The sequence below is a fragment of the Cherax quadricarinatus genome, chromosome 98 (assembly GCF_038502225.1).
Source record: "Cherax quadricarinatus isolate ZL_2023a chromosome 98, ASM3850222v1, whole genome shotgun sequence".
Lineage (NCBI taxonomy): Eukaryota > Metazoa > Arthropoda > Malacostraca > Decapoda > Parastacidae > Cherax > Cherax quadricarinatus.
This window is the reverse complement of record NC_091389.1, coordinates 11,409,157-11,426,602: the sequence shown is the minus strand read 5'-3', so window position 1 is coordinate 11,426,602 and position 17,446 is coordinate 11,409,157. Positions and strand designations below refer to the sequence as shown.

General features: G+C 43.1%; 1 protein-coding gene across 1 annotated transcript; it reads left to right on the top strand.

Moving 5' to 3' along the window:
* Positions 1-670: 670 nt before the first annotated feature.
* Uba2 (Ubiquitin-like activating enzyme 2) lies at positions 671-17,246 on the top strand. Its single transcript, XM_053796684.2, has 13 exons — positions 671-855; positions 1,492-1,646; positions 3,304-3,457; positions 4,025-4,158; positions 5,648-5,819; positions 6,620-6,734; positions 7,147-7,256; positions 8,436-8,565; positions 13,040-13,152; positions 14,085-14,360; positions 14,821-14,903; positions 15,398-15,516; positions 16,247-17,246. Exons 1-13 carry the CDS (start codon positions 712-714, stop codon positions 16,417-16,419), a joined length of 1,878 nt encoding a protein of 625 aa, XP_053652659.1. The 5' UTR covers positions 671-711; the 3' UTR covers positions 16,420-17,246.
* The last annotated feature ends 200 nt before the right edge of the window (positions 17,247-17,446 follow it).

The following is a 17,446-nucleotide window of genomic DNA, read 5'->3' as shown; positions in this document are numbered from 1 at the left end:
TAGAAATTCGAGAAATAAGTGGCAAGGGCGTTCTTGTAAGCTCATGAAGAATCCGCATGAATTTGGCGGAAGCAGGTTAAACGAGCGTTTTAAAATGATATATTCTAAATTTAACAACTCGATAAATTTACATAAATACCAAAATAGGTTCAAAAAACTATAGAAAATCAAGAAATAAGCCTGTGAGGGCGTTCTTGTAAACCCACGAAGAATCCGGCAGAAACAGGCTAAATAATGTTTAAGATGATATTTCCTAAAATTATCAACTCATTAAATTTACAAAAAATACCAAAATAGGTTAAAAAAAAACATAAAAAATCAAGAAATAAGCCTGTGAGGGCGTTCTTGTAAACCCACCAAGAATCCGACAGAAACAGGTTAAACAAGTGTTTAAAATAATATTTACTAAAATTAACAACTTAATAAATTTACATAAATACCAAAATAGGTTAAAAAAAACCATAAAAAATCAAGAAATAAGCCTGTGAGGGCGTTCTTGTAAACTCACCAAAAATCCGACAGAAACAGGTTAATAAACGTTTAAGATGATATTTCCTAAAATTATCAACTCAATAAATTTACATAAATACCAAAATAGGTTAAAAAAAACATAAAAACTCCAGAAATAAGCCTGTGAGTGCGTTCTTGTAAGCCCACCAATAATCCGGGATAATCCGGCAGTGAGGTGAGAGTCGGCGGTAAACAACAAGGATGGCGACCCACGTCCCCGGCATATTTGACGAGAAATTACGTGGGTGTGTGGCCTCGTGCAGGGTTCTGGTGGTGGGTGCTGGAGGAATAGGCTGCGAACTACTCAAGAACCTCGTTATAACGGGGTTTGAGGACATAGAAGTGGTGAGATGAGGGGAAATGAGGTGACGCTTGGGGGGGGGGGAGATGTTACAAATATAATAATGTAATTTTAATTCCTTTCTGCTATATATAAAATGTAATTTGGGTGTAATATAATACTATTAGGTGTAATAAAGGCAGCTAGTAACGTGGGGGGGATTTTTTGGAGGCTAATGTAATGCGGGTGACAATCTGCGGTCACGGGTTGCATCCTGGGGGAGGGGCGCCACGCCACCCTAGTGCAGCTGTGTTGCCCCCCTCCCCCTGCAGGTTTAGTGCTTCCCGCCGATTAAATTAAAAATCAACCCTAAATACAGCTGTCTGACCCCTGTGGGTTTAGTGCTTCCCGCCGATTAAATTAAAAATCAACCCTAAATACAGCTGTATAAACCCTGTGGGTTTAGCACTTCCTGCTGATTGACACAAATTGACCCTAATATAGCTGTATAACCCCTGTGGGTTTAGCGCTTCCCGCCGATTGACAAATCGACCCAAATACAGCTGTGTAACCCCTATGGGTTTAGCGCTTCCCACCGACTAAATACCGACCTTAATACAGCTGTATAACCCCTGTGGGTCTAGCATTTCAAACTGATCAAAAATCGACCTTAATACCGACGGATCGTTCCACTTTTCCAGATCGATCTGGACACCATCGACGTCAGCAACCTCAACCGTCAGTTCCTCTTCCAGAAGCAGCACGTCGGACGCAGCAAGTCGGAGGTGGCGCGGGAATCTGCGCTCCGCTTCAACCCCAAGGCTTGCATCAACGCTTATCACGACTCGATCATGAAGTAAGATCGACGTATACGGTGATGCAGCGTTTCTTCGCATATTAATTTAATGTAACATCAATAAGATTGATTTACGTATGTGGTAAATGCAGTATTTATTTATTTATTAATTGAATATAACCTCAATAGGATTGATGTATACTGTGATACAGCATTTATTCATGTGTTTATTATGACGTCAATAAGATTGATATACAGTGGACCCTCGGTTTACGATATTATTTCATTCCAGAAGTATGTTCAGGTGCCGTTACTGTTCGAATTTGTTCCCATAAGGAATATTGTGAATTAGATTAGTCCATTTCAGACCCCCAGACATACATGTACAAACGCTCTTATATAAATACACTTACATAATTGGTCGCATTGGGAGGTGATCGTAAACCGGGGGTCCACTGTATGTGGTAATACAGTGTATGTTTGTGTATTAACCCTTAAACTGTCCAAACGTAGATCTACATTTACGTGCGTAACGCTCCGACCTTTATTTTCTCCATTTGAAAGCACTTAAAACAAATGTAGATCTACGTTCGGATCGCTACGCATGTGAACGTAGATCTATGTTTGGACAGTTTAAGGGTTAATTTTATATGACGTCTGGAAGATTGGTGTATGTAGTATTACACTGTTTATGTATTAAATTATTGTAACGTCAGTAAGATTGACGTATGCAGTCATACACTTGGTTCGTGTAACAATTCAACCTAACCTCAATGCGATTGATGTATACAGTAATACAGTGTACATCATTTATTTATGTATTAATCTAATATGACGTCAATAAGATTGATGTACATGTATGTGGTATTACAGTATTTATTCGGGTATTAATCCACCCTAGCCTCATTTTGCAAGCATGTGTGAGCGTGTTAGGAGTGAGCGGAGACTAGTGGTTTTTATGACTTGATGTGCTGTTGGAGTGTAAGCAAGGTAACATTTATGAAGGGATTCGGGGGAAACCAGTTAGCCGGACTCGAGTCCTGGAGGTGGGAAGTACATCGCTGGCTCTCTGAAGGACTGGTGTTAATGTTGCAATTTTATACTATAGTGCAAGCGCACCTCCGGCAAGACAGTGATCGAGTAAATGATGATGAAAGTGTTTCTTCTTTTTCAGGTCACCCTCCCTCAGTGGGAAACGACTGATATCTTAATAAAAAACAAAATTCCTTGTATAATTATCTTAAGTTGGAAATATCGTAAACCAGATATTACCTGGAGACCTGGAGAGAGTTCCGGGGGTCAACGCCCCCGCGGCCCGGTCTGTGACCAGGCCTCCTGGTGGATCAGAGCCGGATATAATATGCTAATAAGTACATTAATAAATAACTACTGCTGTTGAATAAGCAAATAAATATTTTTTCTAAATACGAGTATCGGAAAATAAATGAATGTAAGTTTATCCTCTCAAATAAATGTAGAGTTCTGTATGAGGAGCACGTTCTTGTATGATAAACTGGTTACTCATCCGCTCTCTAGGCACGACCCTGACGGGTGTAGTGCTCCCTGTGAATAATAATTTACGTATAAGAACAGATGAGCACTGCAGTAGGCCTACTGGTCTAGGCACGGAAAAACCACATGATTGTTATTCCGTTTGCTTCTGTGTCGTGAAAATAATTGACTATAGATAGATTGAATGGTAACTTTTTTCCTGCAGATCCACATATGGCGTCTCATTCTATCAGAAGTTCACACTGGTGATGAACGCTCTCGACAACAGAGCTGCACGTAACCATGTCAACCGAATGTGTCTGGCTGCCGGTGTACCTCTGGTTGAGAGCGGCACAGCGGGATACCTAGGGCAGGTCACGGTGAGTTAACACTGGTCATGAAATGGTGGCGTAATTGCCGTATTTTCAGGCATATAAGGTGCGCTTTTTCCCCCCATGAAAAGTCTTGGAAAATCAGCCTGTGTCTTATATGCACAAGGTCAGGGTCAAGGGTTACGCTTTAGCGTAAAGTATCGGGGATATTAGCCCTCAAATGTAATTACTGATTTGTCATTATGATACTTCTGTTGTGTGCTGTATGTGTGGGAAAATATGGTAGTGATTCACAGACTGGGTAAGCCAGTGATTGTTTCGCCACAGAGCTAGCTGTCGCCTACCGAAGACCCGTGTCGGCAGGTGTTGCTATGATATACACAATAATGATATACGCAATACAGAAGATTCTCAATGTGTTTGTTAGTCAAGAACTTACTATATATTGTCTCCCTCACCTTCGTGTGTTAGTGTGACTTGTTAATGGTCCAAGTCAGACTGGAACCTAGTCATGAGCTTCTTTCTCCGAAGTGCGGGTTATTTTATTTTCCCATCCCCATGCAAGTTGCAGCATTGTTCCGACTCTCGTTAACAATTTCTTTCCTTTTCTGTCAGGTGATCCAGAAAGGCTTAACAGAATGTTACGAGTGTCAGCCCAAACCCACTCAGAAAACCTTCCCCGGGTGCACAATCAGAAACACACCATCAGAACCCATACACTGTATTGTCTGGGCTAAGCACCTTTTCAAGTAAGTAATTGGGGTTAAAATGGTGGGATCAGATGTCAGTAATTTTTTTTTTTTTTTTTTTTTTAGATTTCAGACACCGGCTGCCGTCCACTTAGGCAAGGTGACCCGAAAAAGTATAAGCGCTTTTCAGAAATTTTTGTTGGTAGGAAATGTCCTTAAAAAGATTGTCTTCTTACATTTAGTAATTGTCAGTAAATGGTTCGTCATTTTTTTTTTACACTAGTCGTCTCCCACTAGGGAATGGTCGCCCAAAAAAGGAAAACTCATTCACCATCATTCATTAAACAGCTGTCTTGCTCTGATGCTGGTCTCTTGATATAAGGAATTAATGGGAGACAACCATTGAGGTAAAAAGAACATTGATGACCAGAAAGGCTGATAGTTTGCAGTTTTCATTTCTGTGCCCCTCTGGCAAGACAGTGATAAAGTGAATGCTGGTGAAAGTGCTTCTTCTTTTTTGGGGTCACCTGCCTCAGTGGGAGACAACCAGTGTGTTAAAAAAAATGAGAGCTGTTAGAGCCATGGTGTTGTGAAGATTCAGAATCGTCACGACTACGGTTCTCTTCACACCAACTCCAAAGTTGAGGGACAGATTACCTCTTCTTTTGTATATAGTTCTACTGTCTTCAAATTATGTCCTAGAATTTGTATTTGACGTGCTGTTGGAGTGTGAGCAAAGTAACATTTATGAAGGGGTTCAGGGAAACCGGCAGGCCGGACTTGAGTCCTGGAGATGGGAAGTACAGTGCCTGCACTCTGAAGGAGGGGTGTTAATGTTGCAGTTTAAAAACTGTAGTGTAAAGCACCCTTCTGGCAAGACAGTGATGGAGTGAATGATGGTGAAAGTTTTTCTTTTTCGGGCCACCCTGCCTTGGTGGGAATCGGCCAGTGTGTTAATAAATAATAAAAAAAATTTGTATTGATAAAGCCACTGGATGGAGAAACGTCTACAATAAAGATACCCAGATGTTGCACATGTCTTAATTTTCATCTTGTCGGTATTGCACACCATTCTCATACAAGTATATTTAGGTACAGGTATACACAAATACAGTTACACAAATTATCATATGTAGTAACGTGAGTAAATTACCCACCAGGATAACCCAAGAAAGTCAAAGTGACCACTCAGGTGTTGGTGATTGCATTATTGGACTTGTTATATGCAAGCACCATGCTTCTAGTTCCATGCATGGGTGGAAACCTACTGTCCCCCTTCACCTAGCAAGTAAGTAGGTACCTGGGTGTCAGTGGACTGGTGTGGGTCACATCCTGGGGGACAAGATTGAGGACCACAATGGAAATAAGTCAGACAGTCCTCAGTGATGCATTTACTTTCTTGGGTTATCCTAGGTGGCTGACCCTAAGGTGTTAAAAATCCAAACAAGTTCTTATCTTATATTTTTCCGAGTGTTCACTGACAGTCGTTCATTGCGACTTATGTTGTGTTTATAATGTGATGTATGTCACATTTATCATTTGTCTACAGTCAGCTGTTTGGGGAAGCAGACCCAGACGAGGACGTGTCACCTGACTCGGCTGACCCAGAACAGGTGGGAGATGCCGGCCAGTCGGCTCTAGACTCGGAGACCAACGAACATGGTAACATTAACAGGGTGTCCACGCGAGGCTGGGCTGTCTCACATAACTACGATGCCAAGGTACTTTGTTAGGCTTGCTGCTTAGCCATTGATTGTACTGAAATAAAGAATGGGAGGACCTTGTCATTGGTGAAGGACTCTTGATCCAGGAAATTAGATTTCCCTTCCCTTCCTTGGATCAAATGAGTTGATTTCGATCTATTTTACAACAAGGGTTTGGTGAATTTAAGGCCCTGAGTAAATTTAGATGAGGGCTAATACCTTCCATTTCCTTGGCCCTTTTTTTTTTATTATTCATTATTATTAACACTTTCAGTTTCCCATTGAGGCAGGGTGACCCAAAAGAGAAGAAACACTTTCATCATCAATCACTCCATCACTGTCTTGCTAGAGGTATGCCTACACTACAGTTATAAAACTGCAAAATTAACACCCCTCCTTCAGAGTGTAGGCTCTGTACTTCCCACCTCCAGGACTCGAGTCTAGCTAACCAATTTTGCTGAATCCCATCATAAATGTTACTCTCTCTACACTCCAACAGCACATCATTACGAAAACCATTTGCCTCCACTCACTCATATCTAACACGCACTTTCCCTTGAAAAATGGTCTTTTGGGAAAGGGTTCTGCCCCATAGGCTTTCAGATCACTGATATATATCTGCATACCTCTGATAAGATAGTGTTGGCATGAATGATAGTGGAAGTGTTTCTTTTTCTGGTCACCCTACCTTGGTGGGAGACAGCCATATGAGTGTAAATTTTCTGTTTTTCAATACAACTGAAGCTGAAAATTCTAAGTTGCATGAGAGAAATCGCACTGTCATGAACCTGTGTTGCACAAGTGTTTTTCCTCTACAGAAATTGTTTGGGAAACTTTTCAACGACGACATTCACTACCTACTGTCCATGGATAAGCTGTGGGAGAAGCGAAGACGACCAACACCTCTAGAGTGGGACAAGTTACCCAGTACTAGTGAGTGTCGCATCTTCCAGCGATGCTTGTAATTATTTTCACTAATGCTGTTGATGTGCAGAACCACACAAGCTACTTAGAATGCTCTGTATATCTCACGAAATTATAATGACTAATCGTGGGTTCGATCCCTGCCCATGGTGTGGTTTGTTCTGTATATCATTCATAAACACACATTCTTATGTATATCATTTGTAAACACAAGCTAGAATGTTCTGTATATTCATAAACACATGCTGCTTAGAACATTCTGTGTATCATTTATAAACACACAGGCTGTGTTGAATGCTCTCATGTCAGTCACAAAAAACGCTGAAAGTTGTCTGGCTACACAATATTGACACCTAACCTAACACATCTCATATCTAAATCACCGTTACCGTAATTAAAGACTTGGCCTGTTTTGTTGCAGGCGTCAGTGAGAATGGAGAAGGTCTTATTGAAGACCAGCGACCCTGGACCCTCGCTCAGTGTCGAGATGTTTTTGAAACGGCAGTAAGGAGTCTTCACACACAACTGAAGGTGAGATGTTTGTGTGTGTGTGTGTGTGTGTGTGTGACCTAATTCATGTCTGCATAACTCATTACGATTGTGACCGGATATAAACACGTAAACAGTAATTAACCACTTGTAAACAGTAACTACCACTTGTAAAAAGTAATTACCACTTGTAAACAGTAATAACACTTGTTTAACTGTCTAAACTTTGTGGCCAAGCCCCTGGACCCATTATGTACCTCTGTAATGTTGAGTTATAGTCCTTTGACCCGTTACGTACCTCTGTAATGTTGAGTTATAGTCCTTTGACCCGTTACGTACCTCTGTAATGTTGAGTTATAGTCCTTTGACCCGTTACGTACCTCTGTAATGTTGAGTTATAGTCCTTTGACCCGTTACGTACCTCTGTAATGTTGAGTTATAGTCCCTTGACCCGTTACGTACCTCTGTAATGTTGAGTTACAGGCCCTGGACCCTTTATGTACCTGTGATCTTACCACCCACAAGATGGGTTTGAGATGCATAATAAGAGGTTAAGATATTTTTACACAACTAAAGGTGAAATATATGATACACACATCATGGTGATGTTTATCATATAGTACAAGATGATGTGTATTATTAAGTACAAGAAGTATATTAAGTGTTCAATAACATGATTTATTATGTACACTTATTTAAAAACTTTCAAATGGTCACCCCAGTCAACAAATTTTTTTACTAATAACATGGTGATAGAGTGAGTGATAATGGAATTGTTTCTTCTTTTTTTGGGTCACCGTGCCTCATTGGGAAACAGCCGATGTGTTAAAAAGCTCATGCATTTTCCATGGTGGTATTGTGTGGGGACAAATTACCATAATTCTAAATCAAACTTCCTCTAAACTGTATTTTTAGATTGAAATTGAATAGAATCTCAATACAGTGGACCCCCGGTTTACGATCAGCTCCCAATGTGACGAATTATGTAAGTGTATTTATGTAAGTGCGTTTGTACGTGTATGTTTAGAGGTCTGAAATGGACTAATCTAATTCACAATATTCCTTATGGGAACAAATTTGTTCAGTAATGGCACCTGAACATACTTCTGGAATGAAATAATATCATAAGCCGGGGGTCCACTGTAATTATATAAACCGAAAAGCTACGTTCCTAACCCTAAACTGATGTTATAGTGTAGTAAGAGCAGTATTTCCCCTCAGGGCAAGCCTGAAGGAGAGGACCTCGTGTGGGATAAGGACGATAAGGACTCCATGGACTTTGTGACGGCTTGTGCCAACATACGCGCACACATATTCGGCATTCCCCAAAAGACGCGTTTTGACACCAAATGTGAGTGTTGGAAGAGTAGCGAGTGGCTTGTCTGCTACCCCAGAGGACATGTTTTTGACACCCAATGTATAAGAAAAAAAAAATTAATGAATTCACTGGGAAATTCTAATATCTCGGTTTGTTTACAGCACGAACCTTTTCAGAGTTAAGTAAAAGGACACAAATGCAACTAATGTAACATTTTATTGTGGCAACGTTTTGCTCTCCAGGAGCTTTGTCAAGCTTGATAAAACTCCTGGAGAGCAAAACGTTGCCACAATGAAATGTCACATTAGTTGCATTTGTATCCTTTTACTTAACATTTTGTCGGTAAGTCTACCAATATTAACCCGTAAACGGTCCAAACGTATATATACGTTTTTTCAACATTTGAAAGTATGTAAAAAAAGTAGATCTTTTTTGTTTTTTTACATTTGAAAATGTGTAAAAAAACTTTGATCTACTTTTTTTTTTTTTTGTTATATTTGAAAATATGTAAAAAAAACATAGATCTACTTTTGTAGCTCTACACATGTGAACGTAGATCTGCTTGGACCGTTTACGGGTTAATACACTCTTCAAAGTTAATAAATGAGACGCTTTTGCAAGATTTACCTGGAGAGAGTTCCGGGGGTCAACGCCCCCGCGGCCCGGTCTGTGACCAGGCCTCCTTAGGTCAGTGTCCCAGGATGCGACCCACACCAGTCGACTAGCACCCAGGTGCCCATTTTACTGATGGAGAACATAGACAACAGGTGGAAAGAAACACGTCCAATGTTTCTACTCTGGCTGGGAATCGAACCCAGGCCCTCACCGTGTGAAGCGAGAGCGTTAACCACCAGGCCACCAGTTATCTTTGTTGCACAAGTGTTTTATTTATCAGCTTGTTGGGTTTTTAAACCATTTATTCACATCTCTTTAGAGTTGCCAGATAAGTTATCTTGTCAGAGGTGCGCAAATATCACAGTTTATGTAGTTTTTTGAACTGTAACATCTCCCATCACTCCTTCAGAGTGCAGGCACTATTTCCCAACACCACCATCCCTCCTTCAGAGTGCAGGCACTGTATTTCCCAACACCACCATCCCTCCTTCAGAGTGCAGGCACTGTATTTCCCAACACCACCATCCCTCCTTCAGAGTGCAGGCACTGTATTTCCCAACACCACCATCCCTCCTTCAGAGTGCAGGCACTGTATTTCCCAACACCACCATCCCTCCTTCAGAGTGCAGGCACTGTATTTCCCAACACCACCATCCCTCCTTCAGAGTGCAGGCACTGTATTTCCCAACACCACCATCCCTCCTTCAGAGTGCAGGCACTGTATTTCCCAACACCACCATCCCTCCTTCAGAGTGCAGGCACTGTATTTCCCAACACCACCATCCCTCCTTCAGAGTGCAGGCACTGTATTTCCCAACACCACCATCCCTCCTTCAGAGTGCAGGCACTGTATTTCCCAACACCACCATCCCTCCTTCAGAGTGCAGGCACTGTATTTCCCAACACCACCATCCCTCCTTCAGAGTGCAGGCACTGTATTTCCCAACACCACCATCCCTCCTTCAGAGTGCAGGCACTGTATTTCCCAACACCACCATCCCTCCTTCAGAGTGCAGGCACTGTATTTCCCAACACCACCATCCCTCCTTCAGAGTGCAGGCACTGTATTTCCCAACACCACCATCCCTCCTTCAGAGTGCAGGCACTGTATTTCCCAACACCACCATCCCTCCTTCAGAGTGCAGGCACTGTATTTCCCAACACCACCATCCCTCCTTCAGAGTGCAGGCACTGTATTTCCCAACACCACCATCCCTCCTTCAGAGTGCAGGCACTGTATTTCCCAACACCACCATCCCTCCTTCAGAGTGCAGGCACTGTATTTCCCAACACCACCATCCCTCCTTCAGAGTGCAGGCACTGTATTTCCCAACACCACCATCCCTCCTTCAGAGTGCAGGCACTGTATTTCCCAACACCACCATCCCTCCTTCAGAGTGCAGGCACTGTATTTCCCAACACCACCATCCCTCCTTCAGAGTGCAGGCACTGTATTTCCCAACACCACCATCCCTCCTTCAGAGTGCAGGCACTGTATTTCCCAACACCACCATCCCTCCTTCAGAGTGCAGGCACTGTATTTCCCAACACCACCATCCCTCCTTCAGAGTGCAGGCACTGTATTTCCCAACACCACCATCCCTCCTTCAGAGTGCAGGCACTGTATTTCCCAACACCACCATCCCTCCTTCAGAGTGCAGGCACTGTATTTCCCAACACCACCATCCCTCCTTCAGAGTGCAGGCACTGTATTTCCCAACACCACCATCCCTCCTTCAGAGTGCAGGCACTGTATTTCCCAACACCACCATCCCTCCTTCAGAGTGCAGGCACTGTATTTCCCAACACCACCATCCCTCCTTCAGAGTGCAGGCACTGTATTTCCCAACACCACCATCCCTCCTTCAGAGTGCAGGCACTGTATTTCCCAACACCACCATCCCTCCTTCAGAGTGCAGGCACTGTATTTCCCAACACCACCATCCCTCCTTCAGAGTGCAGGCACTGTATTTCCCAACACCACCATCCCTCCTTCAGAGTGCAGGCACTGTATTTCCCAACACCACCATCCCTCCTTCAGAGTGCAGGCACTGTATTTCCCAACACCACCATCCCTCCTTCAGAGTGCAGGCACTGTATTTCCCAACACCACCATCCCTCCTTCAGAGTGCAGGCACTGTATTTCCCAACACCACCATCCCTCCTTCAGAGTGCAGGCACTGTATTTCCCAACACCACCATCCCTCCTTCAGAGTGCAGGCACTGTATTTCCCAACACCACCATCCCTCCTTCAGAGTGCAGGCACTGTATTTCCCAACACCACCATCCCTCCTTCAGAGTGCAGGCACTGTATTTCCCAACACCACCATCCCTCCTTCAGAGTGCAGGCACTGTATTTCCCAACACCACCATCCCTCCTTCAGAGTGCAGGCACTGTATTTCCCAACACCACCATCCCTCCTTCAGAGTGCAGGCACTGTATTTCCCAACACCACCATCCCTCCTTCAGAGTGCAGGCACTGTATTTCCCAACACCACCATCCCTCCTTCAGAGTGCAGGCACTGTATTTCCCAACACCACCATCCCTCCTTCAGAGGGCAGGCACTGTATTTCCCAACACCACCATCACTCCTTCAGAGGGCAGGCACTGTATTTCCCAACACCACCATCACTCCTTCAGAGTGCAGGCACTGTATTTCCCAACACCACCATCCCTCCTTCAGAGTGCAGGCACTGTATTTCCCAACACCACCATCCCTCCTTCAGAGTGCAGGCACTGTATTTCCCAACACCACCATCCCTCCTTCAGAGTGCAGGCACTGTATTTCCCAACACCACCATCCCTCCTTCAGAGTGCAGGCACTGTATTTCCCAACACCACCATCCCTCCTTCAGAGTGCAGGCACTGTATTTCCCAACACCACCATCCCTCCTTCAGAGTGCAGGCACTGTATTTCCCAACACCACCATCCCTCCTTCAGAGTGCAGGCACTGTATTTCCCAACACCACCATCCCTCCTTCAGAGTGCAGGCACTGTATTTCCCAACACCACCATCCCTCCTTCAGAGTGCAGGCACTGTATTTCCCAACACCACCATCCCTCCTTCAGAGTGCAGGCACTGTATTTCCCAACACCACCATCCCTCCTTCAGAGTGCAGGCACTGTATTTCCCAACACCACCATCCCTCCTTCAGAGTGCAGGCACTGTATTTCCCAACACCACCATCCCTCCTTCAGAGTGCAGGCACTGTATTTCCCAACACCACCATCCCTCCTTCAGAGGGCAGGCACTGTATTTCCCAACACCACCATCACTCCTTCAGAGTGCAGGCACTGTATTTCCCAACACCACCATCACTCCTTCAGAGTGCAGGCACTGTATTTCCCAACACCACCATCCCTCCTTCAGAGTGCAGGCACTGTATTTCCCAACACCACCATCACTCCTTCAGAGTGCAGGCACTGTATTTCCCAGCACCACCATCACTCCTTCAGAGTGCAGGCACTGTATTTCCCAATACCACCATCACCCCTTCAGAGTGTAAGCACTGTACTTCTTATATCCCCCCTTCCTTCAGGTTGCAGGTGCTATATTTCTCAATTCCACCCCTTCTTCAGGGTGCAGGCACTGTACTTCCCACCACCACTCCTTCAGGGTGCAGGCACTGTACTTCCCACCACCACTCCTTCAGGATGCAGGCACTGTACTTCCCACCACCACTCCTTCAGGATGCAGGCACTGTACTTCCCACCACCACTCCTTCAGAGTGCAGAAACTGTACTTCCCATCACCACTCCTCCTCCTGAGTGTAGCTGCTGTACTTGCCACTTCCAGACCTCAAGTCCAGCAACCAGTCTTTTTAATCTTTAGTAAATAACATCATAATTGATTGAGCCTGCCAACTAACATTAAAATTTTTCTTGCAGCCATGGCTGGCAACATCATTCCAGCTATAGCCACTACTAATGCCATCATTGCAGGACTCATCGTTCTAGAGGCTATGAAGATCCTCCAAGGTCGCACCAATGAATGTAAAACGGTACGTTGAATGTAGTGTTTTTTTTTTTTTTTTTTTACTTTGACAGTTCTCTTGCCAAGATAGGGTGACCCCAGAGAAGGCAACACATTCATCCTCATTCATTCAGTGACTGTCTTGCCAGAAGTGTGCTGATATCACAGTTCAGATTACCCTCTGAACTGCAACCTCACACATCCTTCAGAATGCAGCCTACTTTCTGCGTCTGCTCTTTCAGAGTGCAAACGCTGTACTTCCTACCTTCACTTTTTCAAAGAACAGGCACTGTACTTCCCACCTTCAACCTCCAAGACTCTGGCTAACCAGTTGCCCTGAATCCCCTCATAAATGTTATCACACTCACATACCTACAACACGCACATTAAAAACTTCTTATCACCATTCACTCTCAACTTTTAATATTATGTGATTAGTGAGAAATGTTTTTTCAGTTTAGTCCTTGTTGCTGTTTTTCCCTATCATTGCAACTACCTATTAGTAGTCACAGCAGTAACTATCAACTGATTGTCACACCTCATGGACTGGTGTACGTAATTATTTGAGTCTACAGTTGGGAGTGATGTACAGCCTTTGGTACTGCCTCTGAATTTCCCACTTCCCTAAGACTACCTCCCATTCCCCAGGCACTGAATGATCCTTACAGGTTTAGCACATCTTGTTAATATTCTTAGTTGCTACAAGAAGGAAGATGGATGCCGTAGTAATCTTTGTTGTGTGCCTATCAGAGTTCTATTGTTTGTCTTAAGCATAAACTAAAGGAATCTTAATTTATAAATTCAGTGTATCAAGACAGGGGTGACCCTTACTGTAAGGATTATTCTCCAGACACCTCATGGATAAAATTGTTGAGTGTATTTCTTTTATTTTGTCTCAGACAAAAGTAGCTTTTATCATTATTTCACCTAGTCCTTCTCTAACAGATTTTTATTTTTTAGGTATATCTGAATCGCAAGCCCAATCCACGGAAACGGCTATTGGTTCCCTGTGCCCTGGACAAGCCAAATCCCAAATGCTACGTGTGCTCGGAGAAGCCCGAAGTGTGCGTGCGTCTCAATGTGGAAAAGACCACCGTCAGAACGCTGGAAGAGAAAATTCTGAAGACAGCGCTCAACATGGTCGCCCCCGACGTGGAAATATCCGACGGGAAGGGCACCATCCTTATATCGTCGGAGGAGGGGGAGACTGAAGGCAATAATGATAAGATGCTTAAGGTTGGTGATCCTATTTGTTTATCACATTGCTGCCTTCCATTTTTGAACACGTCGGAGTACAGTAAATCCTCGCACATTAAGAATATTCTGTATTGTGTATGATATCATTATTATACATCATTATCCACAATTCAAGAGGTCCCCAATATGTTTGTAAGTCGAGGCATTACTGTACTTTTCATTTTAACATGTCCAAATAAGTCAATGGTTATTTATTAATCATAATTTTGTGTTTGGTAGGCTGTGAAAAATTTTAGGCTCAGTCTGCTTTGAAAAGACCTCTTTGGAAGGCTTGTTAACTTTTTGTTAGGTAGGGGATGAAAAGTTTTGTTTGGTATATAGAAAATTAGAAGTTGGTAGACAGAAATTTTGTTTGATTGACTACAAATTTTGTTTGGTAATCTATGAGAAGTTTTTCTTGGTAAACTGAGTGTATGTTAATGTTAACATTGTGTTTCAGGAGTTTAACATCACCGACGGGACCCTCCTCAACTGTGACGACTTCCTCCAGAACTACACTCTGACTGTCAACTTGATTCATTGGTCAGTGTCCTTGATGGTGATCAAGGTATCTTATAATTCACACCAGGAAACATGGTACAGTAGGCCCCTTGATTCACTGGTTAGTGTCCTTGATGGTGATCAAGGTATCTCATAATTCACACCAGGAAACATGGTACAGTGGGTCCCTTGATTCACTGGTCAGTATCCTTGATGATGATCAAGATATCTCATAATTCACACCAGGAAATATGGTACAGTAGATGCTTTGATTCACTGGTTAGTGTCCTTAATGGTGATCAAGGTACAATATCTCATAACTCACACTGGCTAGACAAAAGATTGCAGTTCTTCGTATGAATTACTAAATATAAAAACAAGAACAGTTTTCTTTTTTCTTGTTTGGGTCCCCCTGCCTCAGTGGGAGACAGCTGAATGTTTTGTTTGGAGACTGATATTTTCATGTTTCATAGACTCGACAGGCTCACTCTCCAAGCAAAACGTCTCTAAATGTCAAATTTCTTTGTCCTTTGCAGCGAAAAACTTGAAGACGGTGCAGAATTTGAAGTGATTGGAAACATTGATGAACTGAAGAAGGCACAGGAGGAGCAAGCGAAGGCGTCGACGGCAGCAGAGACGGCTGCCAACGGCCCAGGTGCGGTTGGTATATTTGTACTCTTGATAACCTACAATATTCAATGGAAAGTCCACTGTTACTATGTAGGTGTCTTTTTTTCATTTTTGCCATTTAAGCAGTGTGTCCCAAAGATGGGAACTCATTCACCATCATTCGTTCAATAACGATCTTGTTAAGCATGTGGATATCAAAATTCAAACGACTCTGTAGTGCAACATCCCCACACATCCTTCAGAGTGCAGGCACTCTACTTCCCACCTTCAGAGCTGCAGCATCCCCACCCATCCTTCAGAGTTCAGGCATTGTACCTCCTGCCTTCAAAACTGCAGCATCCCCACCCATCCTTCAGAGTGCAGGCACTCTACTTCCCACCCTCAGAACTGCAGCATCCCCACCCATCTTTCAGAGTGCAGGCACTCTACTTCCCACCCTCAGAACTGCAGCATCCCCACCCATCTTTCAGAGTGCAGGCAGTGTACCTCCTGCCTCTTCAAAACTGAAACTCCCTCTTGAAGGCAGTCCAGTGGTCTTGAAGGAAGCCAGGCAGTCTTGAAGGAAGCCAGGCAGTCTTGAAGGAAGCCAGGCAGTCTTGAAGGCAGCCAGGCAGTCTTGAAGGCAGCCAGGCAGTCTTGAAGGCAGCCAGGCAGTCTTGAAGGCAGCCAGGCAGTCTTGAAGGCAGCCAGGGCTCTATTGGTAATCCCCCTTATGCCAATGTTAAAATGTTAAATAAAAAAATTGTCTTTCACAGATGGCGCTACGGCTGCATCCTCTGTCATGGGCTCCGATGATGAAAACGATCTCGTGTGTCTGGATGACGAGAACGACGACACCAAGAAGAGGAAAATTTCTGAGGATGGAGCGCAGCAACCTAGAAAAAAGTTACGCCAGGAAACATCAGAGGACGACATAATCGAATTGTAAAACACAAGATAAATACCCACCGAGATACGTCTAAGTATCGCAACTTAAACTCATTCCAAGGTTACCCATCAAAACAGTGCACCACGGAGGGGAGGGTCAGTGACTGGTATGAAACCAGGAGCGGAGTTACCAACACCAGATTTAGTTTGAACTTCATATAAAACCAAAAAAGGGTCCTTATACCATGTCTAAAATATTTCATGACCATAATTTGGAGAGGAATCTTTTGGTTACAATTTGGTGAGTAATGGAACATTATCAAGTCGGTGCAGGTGGTCCTTGACTTATGCTCGGGTTACGTTCTGACAAACCCATTATTAGCTGAAAATATTTTATCGAATATGAATGTATGCTAAATTTTTTTTTTTTTTTTTTTCAACAAGTCGGCCGTCTCCCACTGTAACTATTATTATTGAAAAGTAAATAAATGAATACAAGTTTATCCTATCAATAAATGTACAGTACTGTACGATGGTGGTATTTTGGCTTTACGTTGGTGATGTCACATCATCGTAAAGTCAAAATATTGTAAGTCGCCCTCATAAAGCAAGGAGCATCTGTAGTGTGTTGAAATTTGTCCAAACGTTCCTGTCTAAATTGTTCATTACTTGTCAGTGGATATCTGTAAACTGTTGTACAATGTGTTTGTTTTAGTGATTCCCAAGAGAACTTCTTTTGTAAGTGAACAAAAATTTATTTGTAGCCTAGGAAACATTGAGAGGATTTGTAAGGTCTAATTCACTAGTTTCTTAGAGTATTTTTTATTACATCGTATTTAAGAACCTCGTAAGATACATGTTTGATACGTGAAATAAAATGTATTTGTTTATGCGTGTTAATTTCAAGAAGGGTGAAGTTGCATTTTTTTTTTCTGCCGTCACACAAGTGTGGTAATAAAACTCAAGAACGTCATCCTGTGAAAATAATCAAAAAAGCGCATACCAAGACCTACCATGGATACCTGAAACTGCGGATAGTAGCCAACTACGTATATATTTTTTTTTTTTTTCTCAACAAGTCGGCCGTC

What these genes read in the sequence shown, in the direction of transcription:
- Uba2 (XM_053796684.2), top strand. Translation starts at nt 712, where the DNA reads ATGGCGACCCACGTCCCCGGCATATTTGACGAGAAATTACGTGGGTGT. An exon ending in TGGGCTAAGCACCTTTTCAA is followed by an intron (nt 4,159 to 5,647) that starts GTAAGTAATTGG and finishes ATTTGTCTACAG; the next exon opens with TCAGCTGTTTGGGGAAGCAG. An exon ending in GCACCAATGAATGTAAAACG is followed by an intron (nt 13,153 to 14,084) that starts GTACGTTGAATG and finishes TTTATTTTTTAG; the next exon opens with GTATATCTGAATCGCAAGCC.